General features: G+C 38.9%; 1 protein-coding gene across 2 annotated transcripts in view; it reads right to left on the bottom strand.

Moving 5' to 3' along the window:
• Positions 1-21,481, bottom strand: part of EDIL3 (EGF like repeats and discoidin domains 3) — a 261,017-nt gene that overhangs the window by 152,217 nt on the left and 87,319 nt on the right. The window contains exon 3 of one of the 2 annotated variants that reach the window (XM_061478716.1): positions 11,625-11,654. The exons of the other annotated variant lie outside the window; for it this stretch is intronic. Within the exon in view, the coding sequence (XP_061334700.1) occupies positions 11,625-11,654 (30 nt within the window). The remainder of the gene's footprint in view (positions 1-11,624; positions 11,655-21,481) is intronic. 2 annotated transcript variants of the gene reach the window in all.

The raw sequence follows: 21,481 nt of genomic DNA, 5'->3' as shown, positions 1-21,481 counted from the left end.
GTATTAAGTAGAGAATAACTGCTGTCTTTGCTTTAAACATCTAATTTTCTGGGATGACTTGTCTTCTACAGGTTTGTGTTTCTTTTATTAGACTGCAAAGATCAACCTAGGTTGGATTCTGATGTGGCAAGCAGAATGAGATTACATCTGCCCATACTGTCAAAAAAGACTGCTGTCCAAGAAAACTATTGTCCAGACAGTCTTGTCAAAACGTAGTGCCAAATGCACAACTGCCACCAGTGAGAATGTCAAATTCACATCTATGCAAGAAATGGCATCATAATGTGTACCACTCCCCGAAAACCCTGCCCTAACAAATATTATTTGGGTTAGAATGTCTATCATGGAAGGGTCTGATTCACTGTCCATGTAAATCTACTCAGCATGTTTAAGAGCACACTTACTTTATAGTCCTTAACTTTGCCATCATGCACTAGCCACTCTGCAAATAGGTCATTTTTAAATACTTTTTTAGCATCCCAAATGAAAGTGTAACTAAAACCCACTTAAATCTGCACTGAACAGAAAATGAGTAAAATTTCTTCCTCTGTACTTTTATGCTTTTACAGTCAATCCAATGCTTTAAAGATGTTTATAAGACAGTTTAAAACCAAAATGAGAACAAAATAACCCTCTTTGTAATAACCCCCTTTTTGAACAGAATCCTTTTCTTCAGGCTTGTTAAGCTGCTTCCAAATCCTCAGCTAACCACTACACCTGCTTGTTTTGCTTTCATTAGTATTTGGTGAATTTCACCCCTTTCCACACATGTAATACCTGTATGAGAATCTTTGACTGCTATAATTCAGTTTAATTACAGTGTCTCGCCAAACGTGACGGCTTTAGCTTTCGCTACCTGTTTCCACGAACTTCCCCATCCCACTGACAGCACACTTGCCACTCATGAAGCAGAACCAAATGAACACAAACTATCAGGGAAACTGCATCAGGGAAGAGGCTACTTCCAGCTGTAACAGCCACCTGATGCAGACCAGCACGTATCTGTACAGTTGCTAGCACAAGCAGAAAGGAAAACATGAGTAGGCTGGAAGAAGGAATCAGAAACAAATGGCCTGCGTGAAGGAAACAACTCTTCCAACAGCAGCCAACCCAACGCAGGTGATTCTCACTGCAGCCTTTCCCTCTGTATGCATGTGTAGACCCACCTATTCTGTGCCAATGTGCAATTCATTAATCTCATTTCTTTGCCTGTCAACTACCTTCTCCCTCAGCAATCTTTCAACTCAGTTTCATCACTCCTCAGACAAAATTCTGTCTGCTCTAATAGAAGAGAATTTTGTCATCTGTTCTCTACCACGCTTATCCTTTTGCCATACTTTCTCCTATGCCTCTGCACTACTTCTTGGAAACACGGAGATCTCAAAGAGCAAGAGTTGACCAAGATCCTTGGAGCAACAAGAACAAGAAGCTTGTTCTTCTTCATCTTGTTTGTTCTTGCTCCATCTTCAGAGGATGAAGCAATGTAACTGGAAGAGAGGAGACTGAGATGAGATCTTAAGCAGAAGTTCTTCCTTGTGAGGGCGGTGAGGCCCTGGCAGTGTTCAAGCCCAGGCTGGAAGGAGCTTGGAGCAACCCGGTCTAGTGGAAGATGTTTCTGCCCATGGCATGGGATTGGAACTGTATGAGTTTTAAGTTTCCTTCCAATCCAAATCATTCTGTGATTCTATAATAATAATAATTGACTGTTTTACTCACATAACCCTGTCTTAACTCCTAGTTCTTCTTTTTGTATCTGTTCAAGAAAGGTCTAGCCACCTGCAAAGCCTCTTGGCCTTCTCAGACAGAAAAGCACTCAAGTAAAGCTACCCTAGATACACACCTGGTACCAATATCGTGCTCATAATGCTGCAGCCTGAGACAAAGGTGTTGTGTTTCCCTTCCAGAGCAACATCTGTTCTGCTCCCTGATCTTCTTGCTACAGAAATGCGCTGGTAGTTGCATTTATAGTTGCTATGGTTGCTATTCAGTGGTATGCACTGCTGGTTTCCCTGTAGTAGACTTCTCAACTCTGTTAAGTTAGGAGTTGCCTCTGCTAATTGAGCGTGAACTAAGCCTACTTCCTTGGGTGACTCTGTGGACTTTTCCATGGCAGTAATAAAAGCAACCTCTGAAACTACACTGTGAAATTGCATGTCCCAGCTCCAAAGTACTGGAGCAGAAAGGTTTCTCAGTAGCACAGCTTTGAGAATCAAAAGGGGGAGCAACACACCTTTTTTTCTTAACCTCTTTCTAAGAAACAGTGAAAGAGTTTGAGCTCAGTTCAGCCTGAGGCAGATGCCTGGCTGGAAAACTTCTGTCTCAAAGTTCAAGTGAGAGGTGATAAGCAGCCAAAAGAAAATGTGTGTGATGTAAAGCAACAGCTAGCTTAGGGGACAGTACAGAGTCAGAGAATGGTTTGGGTTGGAAAGGACTTCGAGGTCATCTAGTTCCAAGTCCCGCAAAACAGGCAGGGACACCTTCCACTAGACCAGGTTGCTTCAAGCCCCATTCAACCTGGCCTTGAACACCGCCAGGGATGGAGCATTCACAACTCCCTGGGCAACCCATTCTAGTGCTTCACCGCCCTCATAGTAAAGAATTTCTTCCTTATATCTGACCTAAATCTCCCCTGTTTAAGTTTGAACCCATTGCCCCTTGTCTTACCACTACAGTCCCTGATGAAGAGTCCCTCTCCGGCATCACTGTAGGCCCTTGTATCTGTAGTCTGGGGTGAATTTTGCATACTGAGGGCAAAAATCACTCTCTAAAACAATGCAGACTATGGAAAAATGCACACGTATGAGTTTCTCAGTTTCCAGCACTGCAGGCTAGTCTCAACCTCCTAGCACCCTTTTTGTCTAATCCTGAAGTGAGTGATTTTGCCAAAATTAGTTATTTTTATGATATATGGACAAACATTCACTAAAGGATAGACTGAAGATACTAATTAATTTCCACTTCCTTTAATCTTTGACCCAAGCAAGAGTTCTGCTTTTAAATATGACAGCCTACTGCGATAGCCTTCAGTGCCAAACAGCATATACATGTATTTTTATTGCATAATCCTAATTTCCACCAGAATAGTTCAATATAACCTTTATATAATGTTCTGATATTGTCTATACTTTGCTTGGAATATATGGGAAAGCAATTAACAAGTTAGCTTCAGGAATTGAAAAACAGAATATACATTTCAAGAAGAAAATGAAAAGGAATTGTTACAGATGCATAAACCAAGTTAAGCAAGACAGTCAATCACTGTTATAAACCCTGGGGCAATGGCAAATCCTTTCCCTTAGAATAATATGGAAAGACACTTTTCCTCTTAGAAATATGTGAAACAGAATAGCTTTGTGTACCACAGCAAAATTATTGTGCCCCAAAAGATAGCTGAGAGCATCCTGTCACAAAACTGCACCACTTTGGATGCTGCTGTACAGCAGGCAACAAATTGAAGACTTTGAGACTGGACTCAATGCAGCTTTCAGGTTCTGAGGTTGACAGAGTAAGCAGATTAAATATCTCATGAATGCTTTGGAAAGTTTAATTTCAATAAACTAGGTAGATTTTTTTTTTTCCTTTCTGATACTCATCAAAGCAGTTACAATTTCACTTTTTTCAATCTGTAGAAGGCCAATAGGGCATTATTTTCAGGAAGAGATACACTTTGAAAAATCCAATTTCATATCTACAATCAGTTAAGTATTCTTAAGGCAAACATAATACAGTTAGTATATAAGGATAATTCCTATGTAAATATTAATCTCAGTAAGACAATGCAGCTGCCTGTACATGTACAGACTGTGCCACAAGGTTGTTGTACGGATTACTTTTCACTAATGTCTTTGAAGAAGAAATTCCTGTATATTGAGTCTCTTCAACAACTAAATTTCATTAAAACAATATTAAATTCAAACTGTAAAAGAGCTTTTATTTTCCTGAAAGTCTGTATTTTATACAGATGGAATACGAAGACACAAATGCCAGTTACCTAAAATACTAGGCTTAAAAAAACCCCACCAGTGACAAAGGCAAGAAATGGCTTCAGTTAACGATGATATCAAAGGGCAGGTATTTATTATTTCTGTCAAACTCACAGTGTAAAGGTAATGAACAAAGTGACACATTATGCTGTACTCTGTCTCATCATGTCTCAGAAGAATTATTCTCTGATATCTTTAGAAATTGTTCCAGACTTCTTGAGGAAAGCAGATGGAGTACATAAAATCATGGGGAAACATTTCTGAAGATCCTAAGATTCAAAAAGCAGGACATCCAACAAGAAGTTGACAGATCAAACTTTAAACCAATTTGCAACTAAGCAACTTCCTCCTAGTTCCATAATCGGCTTCAGAAGACTCACACCACATGTGTAGATGGGGTAAGAAACATGAAAACAAGTCTTCAAGACAGTTGTCCAGAGATTTTCCTAGCTTGCTTTAACAGGTTGCTTGAGCTTCTGGTAAAACCACTTGACTGATCGGAAACTCAAAATAAATGGATAGGCAGAAATGGCTCAAAAGTGAGTGTTTAGATGTCTATGACAGCATAAAATCATATGTATTTAACTGGAATGGAAAAAGAGATCTAGATCAATGCTTATGCAGAAGTAGCTTCCTTATCGAAACTTTAAGGACCATTTGAAAAACTCCTTGGTTTAACTCCAGATAAAAAGCATGCAAAAAATAAGCATGCCTTGTCCTGTATGAAATATGATTAATGAGTTATAATTACAATTCATTCCACTAAAGGGTTCTGAAAATGAAGGAACCCCCATGTAATATCATTTCTATAGAGAAATATTCAAAGTGCATTTACTATTTCACGATAATTCATCCTCAACCTAGTGGTTATAATGGTAAGAGCAAAATTTTAGTAACTTTACTTCTGAGGTTACTCACAGAAGGCACTGGTAGAGAAGCTAGACTTTATCTCAAAGAGCAGAGCATGGGAAATAGTATTGTTTTACCAGTTGAATAGAAAAAGAAATTCTAGTTTTGATCCTGATCACAGGTCAATTAGAAGTTTATAATGTTCATAAAAAATTCAAATTGCGTTTATGACCTTCATAAAATTAATGTATCAGCTGCAGTTTATTCTACCTATTATTCTACCTATTGGCTAGGGATGTTAAAGATAACAGGAAGGGATCCTATAGGTACATTGCAAATAAAAGACAGACGAGGGACAATATGGGCCCTCTCTGGAAGATATCAGAAGAACTGGCTACACAGGATTTGGAGAAGGCTGAGGTTCTGAATGACTTCTTTGCCTCGGCCTTCAAAGAGCCTGGCAAAGGCTCTGACCAAACCACCCAAGTCTTGGAAGGAAGACGCAGGGACTGTGAGAACGAAGACCTTGGGTCCACTGTAGGAGAGGATCTGGTTTGAGACCATCTTAAGAACCTGAACGCACACAGGTCAATGGGACCTGATGAAATCCATATGCGGGTTCTGAAGAAGCTGGCAAATTAAGTTGCTAAGCCACTGGCCATCATATTTGAAAAATCATGGCAGTCAGGTGAAGCTCCCGATGATTGGAAAAAGGGAAATATAACCCCCATTTTCAAGAAGGGGAAAATGGATGACCCGGGGAATTACAGACCAGTCAGTCTCACCTCTGTGCCTGGCAAAAGCTTGGAGCAGATTCTCCTGGAAGGCATGCTAAGGCACATGAAAAACAACAAGGTGCTTGGTGACAGCCAGAATGGCTTCACTAAGGGGAAATACTGCCTGACCTATTTGGTGGCCTTCTATGATGGGGCTATGGAACTGATGGACAGGGGTAGAGCAGTTGACGTCACCTACCTGGACTTGTGCAAAGCATCTGACACTGTCCTGCATGACATCCTTGTCTCTAAATTGAAAAGACATCAATTTGATAGGTGGACCACTCGGTGGATAAAGAACTGGCTGGATGGTTGTACACAAAGAGTTGTGGTCAATGGCTCAATGTCCGGCTGGAGACCAGTAACGAGTGGTGTCCCTCAGGGATCGATGTTGGGAACGGTCTTGTTTAACACCTTTGTTGCTGACATGGACAGTGGGATTGAGTGCGCCCTCAGCAAGTTTGCTGATGACACCAAGCTGTGTGGTTCAGTTGATACACTGGAGGGAAGGAATGCCATCCAGAGGGACCTTGACACACTTGTGAGGTGGGCTGATATGACATTCAACAAAGCAAAGTGCAAGGTCCTACACCTGGGTCGGAGCAATCCCAGGCACATCTACAGGTTGGGCAGAGAAGAGATTCAGAGCAGCCCTGCAGAGAAGGACTTGGGGGTGTTGGGTGATGAGAAAATGAACATGAGCCAGCTTCAATGCATGCTTGCAGCCCAGAAAGCCAACCATATCCTGGGCTGCATCAAAACAAGTGTGACCAGCAGGTCGAACGAGGTGATCCTGCCCTTCTACTCTGCTCCTGTGAGACTTCACCTGGAGTATTGTGTGCAGTTCTGGAGTCCTCAACATAAAAAGGACATGGAACTGGAGGAACAAGTCCAGAGAAGGGCCACAAGGATGAGCAGGGGACTGGAGCACCTCCCATATGAAGATGGGCTGAGAAAGTTGGGACTGTTCAGCCTGGAGAAATGTGTGTGGAGACCTCATAGCAGCTTTCCAGTATCTGAATGGGGCTATAGGGATGCTGGAGAGGGACTCTTTGTTAGGGACCATAGTGACAGGACAAGGGGTAATGGGTTAAAACTTAAATGGAGGAAGTTTAGATTGAATATAAGGAAGAAATTCTTTACTGTGAGGGTGGTGAGGCACTGGAATGGGTTTCCTAGGGAAGTTGTGAATGCTCCATCCCTGGCAGTGCTCAAGGCCAGGTCGGACAGAGCCTTGGGTGACATGTTTAAGTGTGAGGTGTCCCTGCCCATGGCAAGGGGGTTGGAACTAGATGATCTTAAAGTCCTTTCCAACCCTAAGTATTATTCTATGATTCTACCTTATATTGTTTGATACGTATTATTTGGAAAATTACTACATTGCCCTCCAATTAATCTTCTCATTCCCACTCCACAACTGTTACACTAAATGCAGTTTCTTATCTCAAAGTGTTTAGAAGACAATCATGATGTACTTCTAATGATTTTGTATGCTAAGAGTTGTCTTTTGGGCCTCGCATCTGAAAGCGTGTGCACACCTCCTCCCCAACACTACCAGATAAGCACTAGAATAAGGAGGTTATTTATCCTCCACTAAGATAAATGTCACAAACTGGAGGAAGTCTGCTGCTTTTTTTGGAAAAGAGCAAAATCTGGTAGCTGATAGAACTTGCTTTCTGCCTATACAAGGCACATCCCACTGAAATTACTGTGAAAGGCTCTATTTAACTGCACGGGGCTTTGGATGCAGTTTCTATCTATTTCTCAGCACCTCTGCATCTCTCAAATGGTGTGACTGTCCTTCCACTCTGAGGAAGAAGTATCTGTTTTAAGCAGAACCCACAGCTTTGTGAATATCAGTACAAGCTGAGAGAACAGTTGCATTGAAACAATCCCACAAGAATGCACTAACCTGCAACTCTCAAAACAACATCTGGTCACATCTTACGGCAAAATCAATAGGAAGTATAAATTATAAAGCATCTGAAAAGATGGTATCACTGTTAAATTTTAAAATATAAATTAATGTTGGGTAAAGAACAACTGCACTTTATTAAAAGATTTTCCTCTGGAAGGGCTAGAGCATTAGTATCTTTATAACAAAGACTATAAAAATAACTTCATTTTTACATGCATGCCCTTCATCACTAAATCCAAAACTTTTTTTTTGCACTCTTAATGCAACAATCTGGTTTTGATTTCGACTCCTCCAGGAGCAAGGTACGGCACTTTACTGTTAATATTTATATTGTGCTTCTGGGCTGCACTTTCACTGCAGCTAATTTAAGCTCCAATCTAACAAACGTGCTTAAACACATGCTCATGAAGACAATAGATGTACTGAAAAAAACAGATGTACTATGCTCAGACTATTCAAATACTAACTAGGTACTTCACTGCTTTGCTGAGGAAGACATAAAATAAGCTATGTGCAGAGAATTACTGTTTCATTTTATGGAATTTCTAAGAAATGGTGTCTGTACTTCCATGCAGATCATTTTGATCACAGTCACATTTCATGCAACTGTAGAGCTAGGTTATGCGCTATTAATACCCCGCAGAAGATCCAAAGTTTGCTGCTTAAGGCAGAGGCTAGAATTGTTTTCCCAAAGGTGGAAAGTTCCATTTTAATAGGAAAAAAAAAAAGAAAAAAAAAAGAAAAAAAAAAAAAGTTATGTGCCTGAAGATGTTTCGTCAAATTAATTCCTGCAAAAAGCTTTAGATTAATCAAAACTGTTCCCAAGAAAATAATTGTTTCAAAACTAATTCCCAAAGAATCTAATCACGTGAAGTATCAACGTCCCAAAAACAGATTAAATAACAGAAAGTATTACAGTTACATTAATTCACTTGCTTTTGTGGGTATTTAGTCATGTTTCCTTGTACCATAATTTCTGAGCATTTGAGATTTATCCTCACAAATATTTACAAATACTTGTTTGGTCTCGTATTCTAAATCTACCATGTACCATTTATGTCAAAGGCATTTGTTCATCTGTACAAATCAAAGAACAAAAATATTCTGGTGCTGTATGTTTTTGTACTTCTAGCTGCTGCTTTGTCTGTGTGGCAATATCTATCTATCTGCATTGCTGTATCAGTTGAACTCCCAAATGTATATTCCTAATGCAAACAGCATCCTTTCATGGAATACCTAAGATGAAAATATCACCAGTTGTTCCATTAAGAGCTTCCACACAGAAAGTTACACTGCATAAATAATTGTGGCACAATTTCAGATACCAATGTAAAGAATATGAGAATGATTCGTGTCAAGAACTTAGAAATCGTTGTTACCAATGCATCTGTGACCGGTGCACCATGTGTGGAATGTATAAAAATGACCTTGATTATAATAAATGTTGCTGTCAATGTAATGATGGGAAAGAAGAAGAAACATGGGAATAAGCTAGTCCCCTCTTTAATCATTTAGACTATTAAAACAACAAGGAACGCTTTTAGCTTTGTTTAGCTGCTTTGTTTAGCTGCTTGAATGCTTTAAGGGGCGTAGGTAACCAAGGAGACACATCCTGTTAAATATACGGGTCTAAGATTGTGGTTAAGCTTGTGATAAACATCTTTCTGTTAATGTATTACCGAGAAGTTTCACTATGTTTCTTTACCTGGAGAGAAGACCCCAGCAACGGGACAGAAACAAATGAAAAGGAGCCACATCAAGTTTCTGGCAAAGACGACAACAGGATTGGCTGAAACTCAGAACCAGGAACTGAAACCCTGGACCGAGAAGTATAAGAGACTGTACTCCAAAACCCCGGTGTTGGCGGAGCTTATTTATGGCGCTGCTTGCTTATTGCCTCTTGATATTAATCAATTGTAATAAAATGATTAAATCAGATCATGGCCAAGGCTAAATTTTTATAACATCAACAAACCCTGAAACACTAAAATCCATGTCAGAAAAAGTAATGAAATGAGGTGCAGCTCATTCAAACAACCACAAATAAGTAAATTACTTGAGTTTGAAATATATCTGTTCATGTATTGGGGGAAAGTATTTTAAAAAATACTGCTGTTAAAATATGTCATTGATAGTAGGTGAATTCAAGGAAAGGGTGAACATTTAGGAATATTCTGTGATGAAGCAAAGCTCAAAAGACATTCATCATAAACTACTGGTTGAACTTTGCTGAACACAAGAATTATGCTGAGAAGTAAAGTAGTGACACTAGAGCAGAGTCAAACAAAGCAGTCAGAAGTGACTAAACCCAATACATTTAAATGAATAGAAGAGCAAACAAACAATGTCATCTGGCACTCCAAAAGGCAAGGGCTTCTGAGGAACTGAATATAGAAGCTGTAGGCTTTTGTAAAACTGCTGAAATTTCAGCTGGTAACAGAAATCTGTAGGGAAGCCCATGTGGTTAGTTTATAAATTCCACTTCCCTCCTTTTATAAATTTTCAGCTGATGTATCTGGTTAGCTTGGTCAGCTCACAGTTATAAGCTTTCACAAAAATGGCAATGACATTCAAAATGCAAAGAGGAAGGCCACATCTTCATGAGATACTTCACTGGTTGCGACAGGAATGATGGTTTTACAATGTACAACCACAGCAAGATTGTCTTGAACATTACGGCAATGTATTCATATATGCCTCTAATCTCTACATAATTTGTATACTTAGACCAATTCCATAAAAGGAAAAAGGGGTGCCTTTTTACTTTCCTATGTAAAAAAAAATTCCTTTTGCAACTGACATTTCTGTTGAACAGCTGCAATAGGCTTCTTTTAAGCTATTTTCCATGAAAATTTAAAGACTGACAGATCTCTCAAGAAACGGATAGTTGAAGGCTAATGATTAATAATTAAATATATATTCCTCAAAAGGTGTGTTAGTATTCTACAGTTCTTTCCCAAACTCTTCCTTTCACTGTTTCACAGTGTTTTTTCTCATCTCAGTCATGCTTTCTGCCTATTCTACTACAGTCTTTGTGTTAAAAGCTCCCTTTTGCTTCTTTCTCTGTTCAGTGACAGTCTTAGCCATTCTCTCTCCCTTACATTTGGCTTCATTCTCCATCCTTTAATTTATTATTCTCCACTGTACCCTAAAAATTTATATTGCTTGCAAGCTGTAGGTTGGTGCTGTAAACAGTGTTCAGTCCTTCCTTGCTATCTTCCTTTCTTTGTTCACTTTCCCTGCTTTTTCTTCTCTTGTCCTCTGGAGGCCTTTACTTCTTTTAACAAGCCACTATAAAGTTACTCCCTATTTATCTACTGTTTTAGCTCACTGAGTTTATACAACTCAATGCCATTTCAAATATGTTAAGCCGTTTAGTGCCATTCTTCTTTAGTACATTGTCTTCTTTTTCTTAAATACTCCTAAGATAATGGATTGCCAATTAATTAGAAATAGTTAATCTTTGCAATAGAATAAACACTACATGTTTATGTCTCCTGGGAAGCTCCTAAACTAATTTTTATGACTGTGTTGCTAACCATTCTCACTACTTGGCAGTCTTGTCAATGGAAATAGAAGGTCACTGAGCAGATATCCATGCCATAATTTGCAGAATGTTTTCTTTGAGGAGGATGCTTCTGCACCTGCTGCCCTTCTTTTCCTTCACTGCTGTTCTGAGGCTGCACAGCCTTTATGGACACTAGTTCTGTGGGTCATGCAGATGGTTGAGCTTCACTAGCATAAAGACAGGTAAAGAACTAGCACAAACACATTCCGAGCTTCTTTTTGGTTCTGTCCTAGTTTGTTGTGTGAACCCTGGTGTGCCAGCTTAATGAAGCAAGAAGCAAAAAGGATGGAAAATGTGGCAAAGAAGATTTTTAACTACTGGTGGATACTACTATAATTGCTACTGACTCCAAATTGAAGGAAGAAAAGACAATAGGAAGAGAAGCAGACAGAAGAGAAAAGAACCCATCACTGAAATAGATATTTAGTGTGTGTTATACACAAAATAAACCTGGTTAAAATGAGCTTTAAAAAGGGTAGTTCTCAAGAAACAGTTACCATGATGCATATGCAATCATAAAGTATTTATACCTGCTGAAGTTGGTTCCTCTTCAATGGAGGCTGTGCAAAAAGGTGGTGGGGACAGGGTGAAGGTAGGGATAGGAAAAGGGAAGGGAAGATAAAGGAGAGAGAAAAAAATACAGATGAAGAAATGTATACAGTCATTGTTATTTACATTCTCTTACTACACAAGCAATAAGACATCATGAAAAACTTCATTATCATTTGATGAACTTGAGTAAGATATGCTTCACCTTAGTGGAGAACGAAGACAAAATGAGTTAGGATTTTCACTTACATTTCATTACACTTGCATTTGTAATATTACACTCTTAACCTCCCCCTCTAATTTAACTAGTAGGATAGGGCCAATAAGACAATAACAACGGTCAACAGAGGAGTTTCAGACAACTTCCCTGCAGTCAAATTCATAGCCAGAATTGTTGCAGTACTACACAGGAGCTGCTCTAAAGGTAAAGCCTCCTAAAAAATCAAATGCTGGACCCAGCTATTTGGTTAACTAATGAAAGCTGCTGTCTGATGACACAACTAAGCCAGCTGCTGATTAGCAATTAACGAGAGTCACAGTGCATATTTTCTTTTCTTTTTTCCCCTCTCTCCATCCTCCACCCCTTCTGTTTCCTTCAGTTTCTTCACAACTTGGTGCTGGCAGTAATGAATGAATGATCCTGAAATTAAGTAGTAAAGGAGAAAATGCAGTTTGGGGGTTTGGTTTTGGGTAGGATTAGGGTGGGGGCAGTTGCCCACTGGACTTTCTATTCCAGATATTTATTGTCTGAGGAAAGCAATAAAAATCTTTATCCTATAACCTTTCTCTTTTGGTGACGGATAACCATTAAATCACCTTTAGCTAACATCAGAAAGCACCTCTCACTGTACACTATTATTTGTACATTCAAAAGAAAGAAACAGATGTATGCACAGTAAAACTGTATTTTAAAGGTACATTAGTGATTTAGTTCTTTTTCTCCTTCCAGTCAGTACGTTTTATATACACATGCATCATAAAAATGGTCTTCTCACAGTCTTGCGAAGTTTTCAATGACAGAAAACGCAGCTATGAAGTGTTTCTCACCTGGATACTGTGAAAGCACTTAGAAGTCGTAGAGGACTCTCCACAAATGTGATGTAGAGACTCTCTTAAAATATTAAATACATGTATCCATACTTTTACTTTTTCTCTTTTCAGGAGTCTTTTCCACCAGCTGAAATTGAAGCTGCTGTTTGATTTCTTGTAGAATCAGTTCCATACAAACAACAGTCCTAACAGCCACAGCAAACACGGTAACTTCACGTTTGCCATGGCTGTTAAGCAGCGATGGCTTCAGAGTCTGTGCTTGGCATGGATACAGATTTCAAATATTTTCTCAAAGATCAGTGCTTGGTGAGTTGACTTCTTTGCCTTAACTATCACTCCATGTATTATGCTGGGAGAAATTAGGGACGCAAAAGGATGGTCTTCCTCTTTTTAGTGAAAGTTTGTCAGACACAAACTGCATTTAAGACCATGTACAGACATTGATTAATTCAGTACAATATTCTATATGCAACTGTATGTGACAGTTAACATAGACACATCAGTTATTCCTAATTGCAGAGTAGTATGGTGGTGTTTTGGGGGCTGTCAGATCCAATCAATAGAAAATAATGAATTACTATTTGAAGTATCAGTCAAGCATCTTGCCTCTAACTAAAGTTTCCTGAGGCAAATGGGTAATTTTTATTTATATAACTTTGTGTTCAGATAAACACTTAAGAAGGCTACATTATTAAATGAATTATCTAAAATGGCCTAAACAAGGTACTTAACAGGCTAAATCTTCTCTTTTGTAACTCTTCATTTAGTGTCTAGATGTGTATTATGAACCTAGATTGATCAATTTTGAGGTGAATATACACAGAGATCACATCAAGCTTTTAGTTTACAATAACATGTTCTTTTACTGTACAATTACCAGATTTAAGTAAAATGTGTTTGAAACAGTAGAGAATTTCAAGGCAATGAAGGAAAGAAGGGAAAAAGCCATCCTATTGTTTTTAAATTTGACTAATCAGATCCATCATTAGTTCAATAACATGACAGCTAATTCCACAAAAAAGAAACTATTTAAATCTTAAGAACAGTATCAGAAGTAAATCAGGCATGCTGTAGTTTCTCAAAGTACCAGTAACAGAGAGAACTACGCCAACGGAACAGAACATGAAAGTTAGTTAGAAGTCATTAAATTTTACAAATGCCCCAAATCTCTATTAACTGCCAAGCTCAAATGCTGCTTGCTGCTTGAGCAACAGATAATTAAAGTACTACTGACTGTACATTGAGATTGGTTTATCAAAATTGTCCAAATATACAAAGAATATTCATTCAAGGAACGGGGTTGGGTTTTTTTTTTGACTGCAATTTGAATAATAATCTTAATTATTGGAGTGAATACTAGCATCAGCAATTTACAACTGGGTTGTGTCATCACTCTGGTGATGATTGTTCCAGTGGGACCACTCTGCACTTAGGGACACATCTAAATAAAAGAGGACAGCTGAAGCTCCGCTGAAACAAATCATTCAAGTTGCAAGACAGCTATGTCAATAATGTTAGTTTTATGTTTATCTAATTAATTTTGACTATTCAATTGTTGATTTAGGCTCTTTCAGAAATAGACTGCGTTAATTTTTTGTCTGAGTTAGTGAGTAATGCTTTTGTAAAATGCAAAAGACCTAGTTCTACTTGTCAATAATCTATTTCTTAACCCTGGGCAGAAATTAAATATTCATATTAAAAATATATTTGAAAATGAAATTATAAATTTGTTTGTACTTTATGCATTTTTTTTTAAATGAAGTTAACTTAATCTCTTGCTATATGTACCAGGTCTGCTTTCATCCACCGTAGCTTGATAAACCATGTTTAAAAATAAAGCCTTCCCTAAGCAACTGAATACACAAAGTATAAACTATTTTTGCTTTATCATAGTGGCTCAAATGCAGTGTCAGCACTCTGCTTTCCACTTACTAAGCAAATGCACACCAAAAATTTCTTACACAATTTTTCTCCATCAGCAGTGATTTAAACTTGAAGTTATTTAAAAAAGCTATTTATACAGTGACTCATCTCCATAGCAATTATCTGTAATTCACTCTTTATTTATTTCAGAGGGGTCAAGAGGGTACAAACTGAAACTGCCTTTCTCAACTGAGCTAGCACAAGCTGGTGACTCACTACACTGAGTGGTGGTTTAGCATCAGCCTGACTTTCTCATTCTGATTCCAGAGTGGTGAGACTTGCACAGAGGAGCCAGGTATTTGACAAAAAAGCCTCCCAAACAGTCATGAACATCCCTGAATCATGATGTGATTAACAGTACTGCATGACCTTAAACTGTAATCTACTCTGCAGCTTTAAACCATTTTCAAAATGTTTTTCTACCCCTTTTAATGCATAATTGACAAAATATAAGACATATGGCAGCCCAAACATTAGTTTTTATCTTCTTAGAGTATATCTGATGTTCACTTGAGAAAACTTAATCATGTTTTCCCTGGGGGTGAATAATGCTGTGTGACATTAGTGGTGAAAAAAAAAACCAAGACATGGGTAGTTTTGGGAACCATATTCCAGGATACATATTGTCCAACATATATCAGCTTAAGAGAAAGAATGTAAGGCAATGCTTGGATAGCATATGAATACCTATGCCTGACCTCTGATCATTTCTGTTACAATGGTAGAAGCCTTAAAAGGTCTGGGAAAAATCTGACCTTTGAAGCATAGGTAACTTGAGGGAGGCAGATTCAGTGGAACATTAGGTTTGTGTTTATATTAAAGCATGTGTTACTTTCATATTAATGTGAAAGACATTTTCTTTAATATTCAAATAAAATGTAAGACTCTTTTATATGGAATAAACTTGAATATATGGCGTTATCTCTAATGAAAAAGCTACAAAATCATCCGAATGAACCACTTGCAAACAGTAGGATACAAGAGCAGATAACATTTTTCTGAATGTAAGGTCAAAAATAAATTATATTCTGCTCAGCATGAAATCTCAGAGGACCTGCATGATACAAAGACTGACTTCCCAAAAACTCAGCATCAGTCATTAAGAATGTGATTTTAATGCTATAGAACTTTAACTGAAAATACATCTTTAGAACGTTTGTCTTCTCACCTGCTACCCATTCTACAGAATTCAGTTTATTTCTCAATAAACTGGCTCTATCTCTGGTTCTCAGCATGGCCCTTTACGCAGTATTGCCATGTCTGATGAGGTAACCCACCACTAAGCAGCAGGCTGAATCAAGCCTTGTTTCCACCAAAGCCCCCCTCCTTGCATTCAGCTTTGCCCTATCCCATTGTGTCAGGTTAAATGTGCTAAAAGACACCTCCAAGCCACAGCTCAGCTGATTAACAGTTTGTCACCAACTTCTAACAATTAACCAACTCAACCGGCTGCAACAACTAGTATAAACTATTATTGTCCCTAGCTATAAAGAGAAGGAACAAACCCTAAAAAAAACAGGTTGTTTTCATGAATCTGCTGAATCTGGAAAACGCACTTTTTATGCCAGTTGGTCAAAGATACGTCTATCAGGGTCAGTTAGAGATTTTTATCTTGCAGTTCTACAGTTAGGTCAGGTTGTTCTGTTAGTGTGTTTAATTTTAACTGTAGTACTGGGATACCAGCACATCCCTCACCATTTACAGGCCCCTGAGAATAGCAGAGCCTCCTTCTAGCCTCAGCTAAAGTTGTGTTTGCAGCCAGTACAGGAAAAATAAATTAAAAAAACATGAAAAACAAAAAAAGAAGAAAGACACCAGGCAACTCACTAGTGCATGTCAGAGATAACTCACTATGAACTGATAAAAAACTCTGCTTGGATGACAGATGTTAAATAGAAACCAAAGCCATTAATTAAGAAACCCTAGAAATAGCCTGCGCCACTCCTCATAGGTTTATATCCACTTAAACACGTAAAGACTATGAAAAACTTACTTTTTCTTCCTTTCATTATTTTATTTTAAGAAAAAAAAATCTAATCAAAAATTGGTATCAGAGCAAAATTTCATGTATTATCAAAGTCCAGAATGCTAGTGTCTTAAAATGACAGTGTTAGAAATGCCAATAAATGTAGCTAATTAATTCATTCTCACTAGTCTTCCTTTTTTTTCTCCCTAAGTATCAGAACTGGTGCTGAATGACAACGTGTTTAAATATGAAATAAAAGACTTATTTAGGTAAAATTACACATTTTGCAAAAGACAAGATTAGATAATTACTTTTGTGGTTAGTGCCTTCACATTTACAACTCTCTAGAACAAGGCAGTCAGTGGAGTGCCCATCGAGCCTAGCATTTGGCAGGATGTTCTTCTTAAGAAAAAACAGTGTAAAAAGATTTAGTTTTAAAACAATTATTCAGTTTTTAGTCTGCTGCTGTTCTTGCCAAGGTTTCAAGTGCTTCCAAAGGCACAGAGTACTTTAAGCTGTAAGTCTGAAACCAGGAGTAGTCTGTCATGACTTGAAACATCACACAGTTTTACTTGCACACGCACACATGCTGCCATATGCAGTTTTGAAAAGATGTGTATGTTCCAAAAGAGCAGAGAATGTAATCAGAAAATATCCTAGAGCTTTTTTGTACCAAACCAAGTGCCCTCAAACAGCTAAGTGACTAATATCGTAGTGCTGGTTTTGAAGCTGGACAGGAGGCTGGATTAGGTCTCCCACTGCAGATGTGTAGCCAGTACTCAATCCAGGACAAATCAAAGGTACCTGGGTGCCATGCCAGGTATACCATTCCTTTGTATTATGGGCTGAAAATGTGTTTCATCTCAACTTGCAGATGCTGGAGGCTGACTGAGTGGGCAGTTTGACCTGCTTTTGAAGAACAGTTTGCTCAAAGCTGGGAAAATCCTGGCACTTGCTCTCTGTGCAAGGGTGGAGATAGGAAGGCTTTCTCTAAGGTACAAAAATTCAGGCTGAAACAAAGTGGGACTGAGATAAGGCTGAACAGGTTCTGAGCTTCACCAGCTTTTCTGCCAGAAATAAGAAGCTAAAATTACTAAAATGCTTCTTAGCAATATCCAATATCCAACATGAGGAAAGATTCAAAAGACAACAAAACCTGCTGAAAACAGAACAGAAAACAATAATTAAGACAAATAAACCGCAGCTCTAAATAGTCCAGTAACAGCAGATACTAACTTCAATTAATTAATTTTCTGCAATGCCATTGTGCATTTTCTTACCCCAGACTAACCTGTGGGGTCTCACCTACTCTGCTGCCACCAAATTACACCCAGACTGACCTGCTTGCCTTTCTGAAATACATAGTAGGAAGTTGAATGAACACACAGGAAAACCTAACAACTTTCAAACCCTAAAATTTCAAATATAAACATGTATCCTGCAGGTTTCCCAAATACCCAAATTTGTGGGTTTTGGTAAATATTCTACTATGCCAGTTGCAAAGGTTGTTCTGCTAACCCTTCTGGGGAATGAAGCTCTATAAACCAATAAACAGGCAACTTTTTTATCATCAGATGAAAAGTCTTTAGATTGCATGAAGACAAAATGAAAAGTATTCAATAGTCACTGTTTCTTAGAAAATACTCTGCAACATTTTAAGAAAAAAATGCATAGGGCAAGGGGCATTCACTTCTCAGTTCAAACACCTTGTTTGATCCCTGCAGAAGAATTTCTTTTTCTTTTTTTTTTAAATCCAAGTTTACACTACTCTTTTCAGCATGACTGAGGGCCAGCACACTGCTTTACTAAGAGAATTTTCATGCAACACAACCTTCATCATGGAAAATTTGAGCTACAAATTGTACAATATGCCAAGAGGAGAATTCAAAGGACCAGATGGCAGCTAAGATGAAGGCTGTGGCATTAAGAGGAGTCCCATGCAGGGAGACACATTGCTTTACTGTGGTATGCATTTTTAACAATTTTTTAGTAACTTCAGAACAGGAAATACCCCACTATAAAGCTACATGGCATGAATCCAAGTATAGAAAAAAAAAAAAGACATGAGTCCTGGTGCAAGAAAGGCAAAGCATGTATTTCTAAATTAATAAAAAGGTATTTTCATTGTCCAGGTAAATTCTGCAGACTGGAATACAGGCTTAAGCAATGGCTGACTTACCAGTATTCACTTTTAACTTCTTTGACTAGGTAGAAGTAAAAGAAGATCCTATTACCTTTGTAACTAATATTGGCTTTATATTTAACTTCAGTATAACTGGAAAAAAAATCTAAATATATCTGAATCCATTATTGTTCAATATTGAAAAATGTATGTTGAAAAATACGTATGACATCAATTGTGAAAAAATGTCAATAATCTCCAGCTTCAGTCAAACACTGCTCTGGAAAAAATGAATTTATCTAATGGTATCTGCAGGGGCCATATTGAACCTCGATCATTTCAAACTGAACACATCTGTTCTGCCCTAAAATACAAGTGACAAGGAAGCTTTACTTTAAACCTGGCACAGTGTGAGCAAATTACTGTGACCTAGACTGAACACACAAAGTTCTCTGCTGACAACTGTATTTCGAAGAACAGAAATGCCAAAAGAGAAACATGCTTAAATGTAGGTGTAAAACAAGACAGTTTTCTGTCTGACACTAACACGTCACTTTGCTACATGCAGCAAAACAAGGCACACAGAGAACTCTGTAATATGAGGTAAAACAACACACCTGGTGAGAAATTTCTTTATTCTCAGAAATTCTATAGTTTTCCCTTAATTTTTCATTGATACACTGCTCTTAATTTTTCAGAAAATTAAAACTTAAGTAGTCAAGGCTTTTTCTCATGAGCAAGTGAAGATAATGTACATTGATTTTTCTTTTATCTTCATCAATAAAGCCACTAGAAGTCATAAGTTTATCAGCCTCTCAAAATTCACCCCGTAAGAAGCATCTTCACAGCAGCCATCAGTCAGCATTCTGGTGCTCCTCCACACTTCCCAGTTTTCATTAGTGCAGGAGTTAGGCCTATTGATTTTGAGCTGTGAAGGGTTTTTGAAGATTTTTTTTTTTTACATACCAAGTACATAAATTTTCTGAAACCCACCTCAGCCCTACTTTCCCATATGCTCCTAAGGGCAGATTTACTCATTTTCTGTGCGCTCTCCATCTGACTCAAGAGTTCTGCATTTTCTTACAGAGGATGCTTAGCACCCTCTCCAGCGGCTGCATTTCAAAAGCAATCCCAACCAGCACCTCCTGCTGTGAGAAGTAAGAGCTGCTGGGCTCTGGCGAACTGTGTTGAAAATCTGTCCTTCATTCCTTTTGATATCCCCTCTTTTGTGCTGGAAACAGATGGCAAAACCTCTCCTTGCATTATCCCCCTCCACTTCATGTTTGATGGACTCTAAAGCACTTCTGCACACTTGCATCTCCATCGCACACCAGGGGCCATCACAAGAATGAGTATTATTATACATATAATCTGTTCTCCTCGGCATTTAAGATGTTGCAAATGCTTTCTACTTGGTTCAGGTCAGAATAACGTAAGTCAATACTTTGATCCTTGCTTTCGGATTCAGTAATGCCTTGTGTTCTTCGTAAAAAAAGGGATACAAAAATGCAGAGTGCACAGACTGTTGTATGGTGCTCTGAACTAGTGAGTACAAGATCTGTAATCTTAACTCTTATCTGCTGATGTGGCACTTATGTTTGGGCTGTCAAAGCGTTTACCATTCTGGATTACAGACACTGGACAACATTAAGTTTTTTATATTTGTCTTACAGGACCAGAGATGTTGTGGAGTTTCCCTCCCTGGAGCTACCTAAAAGCCATCTTGACATGGTCCTGGGCAACCAGCTCTAGGTGGCCTTGCTTGACAAGGTGGGGCTGGAGCACAGGACTTCCAGAAGTCCCTTTACATCTCAACCCTGCTGTGATTCCGTGAATCACAATGCATTTAAAGAACTATTAACAGAAGGGCTTTGAAATGGTAGAGAAAGAAATGTATTTCTACAGTTACTCAATTTTTTCCTCTAAGTATTTCCCACCTTGCAATCTCTTTAAATAGCTATCCAACATGCATTTTATGACATGTTGACTGTCATACTACCATTACTAAAATACATTACAATTAAAGGACTAATTACAATGACAGTGATGATAAAAATCCCTACAGCTTCCATAGTCTTCATCTCTACTATTCAGGGTAAATACATTCAAATGCCCTAAATGTATACTTCTGGGGATCTAGGAAAATGACTGGCAGACACATACGTAACTCAGAGGAGCAGCGGGAGAAGGCGGCGGAGGAGCCGAGCCCCGCGGAGGAGCCGAGCCCCGCGGAGGAGCCGAGCCCCGCGGCCGAGCCCAGCCCCGCGACGGCCAAGAGCATCCCCCGGCAGCCGCCCGCCGAGCCCCAGGAGGATGCAGGAGACCACGCAGCATTTCCCAGCAAGGCAGAGGAGGAAGAGCTGGACTCAGGAAAAGAGAAGCTGGCGGTGGGAGAGCCGGCAAGCACAGCAGCTACACCAGCCCCAGTGACAAGTACAGCAGCATCAACTGAGAGTTCTGAAGGCTCTGAATGGCCTTTGGGTATCCTTGGGACCTGCCTGCTGATTGTGATGGGGATCAGCATGTTGGCACACGTACAGACTGTGTGCTACCCACAACCATTTTGTCTGATCCCGAAATTTAAGCAGAGTCGGGTTTGGGTCTTGTCTGGGGTTAGATGAGGATATAGTAGGACCAGGAGATTTTCCCCAAGGCTGGACAGTCATGAGTGGCAGGGTGTGTGGGACAGTATGGGCAAGTATCTAGTCCACTGGGCCCCTCCAGTGCTTTGGAAGCGTCGGAGATGGAAGGCAGCTGTATGGAGTCCCCAGCAACAA

The sequence above is a fragment of the Pezoporus flaviventris genome, unplaced genomic scaffold, assembly GCF_033815535.1.
Source record: "Pezoporus flaviventris isolate CSIRO_AGI_PZ_B2104156 unplaced genomic scaffold, CSIRO_AGI_Pfla_v1 ptg000131l, whole genome shotgun sequence".
Lineage (NCBI taxonomy): Eukaryota > Metazoa > Chordata > Aves > Psittaciformes > Psittacidae > Pezoporus > Pezoporus flaviventris.
Note: the sequence above shows the minus strand (reverse complement) of the source record. Positions and strands in the feature narration are given on the sequence as shown.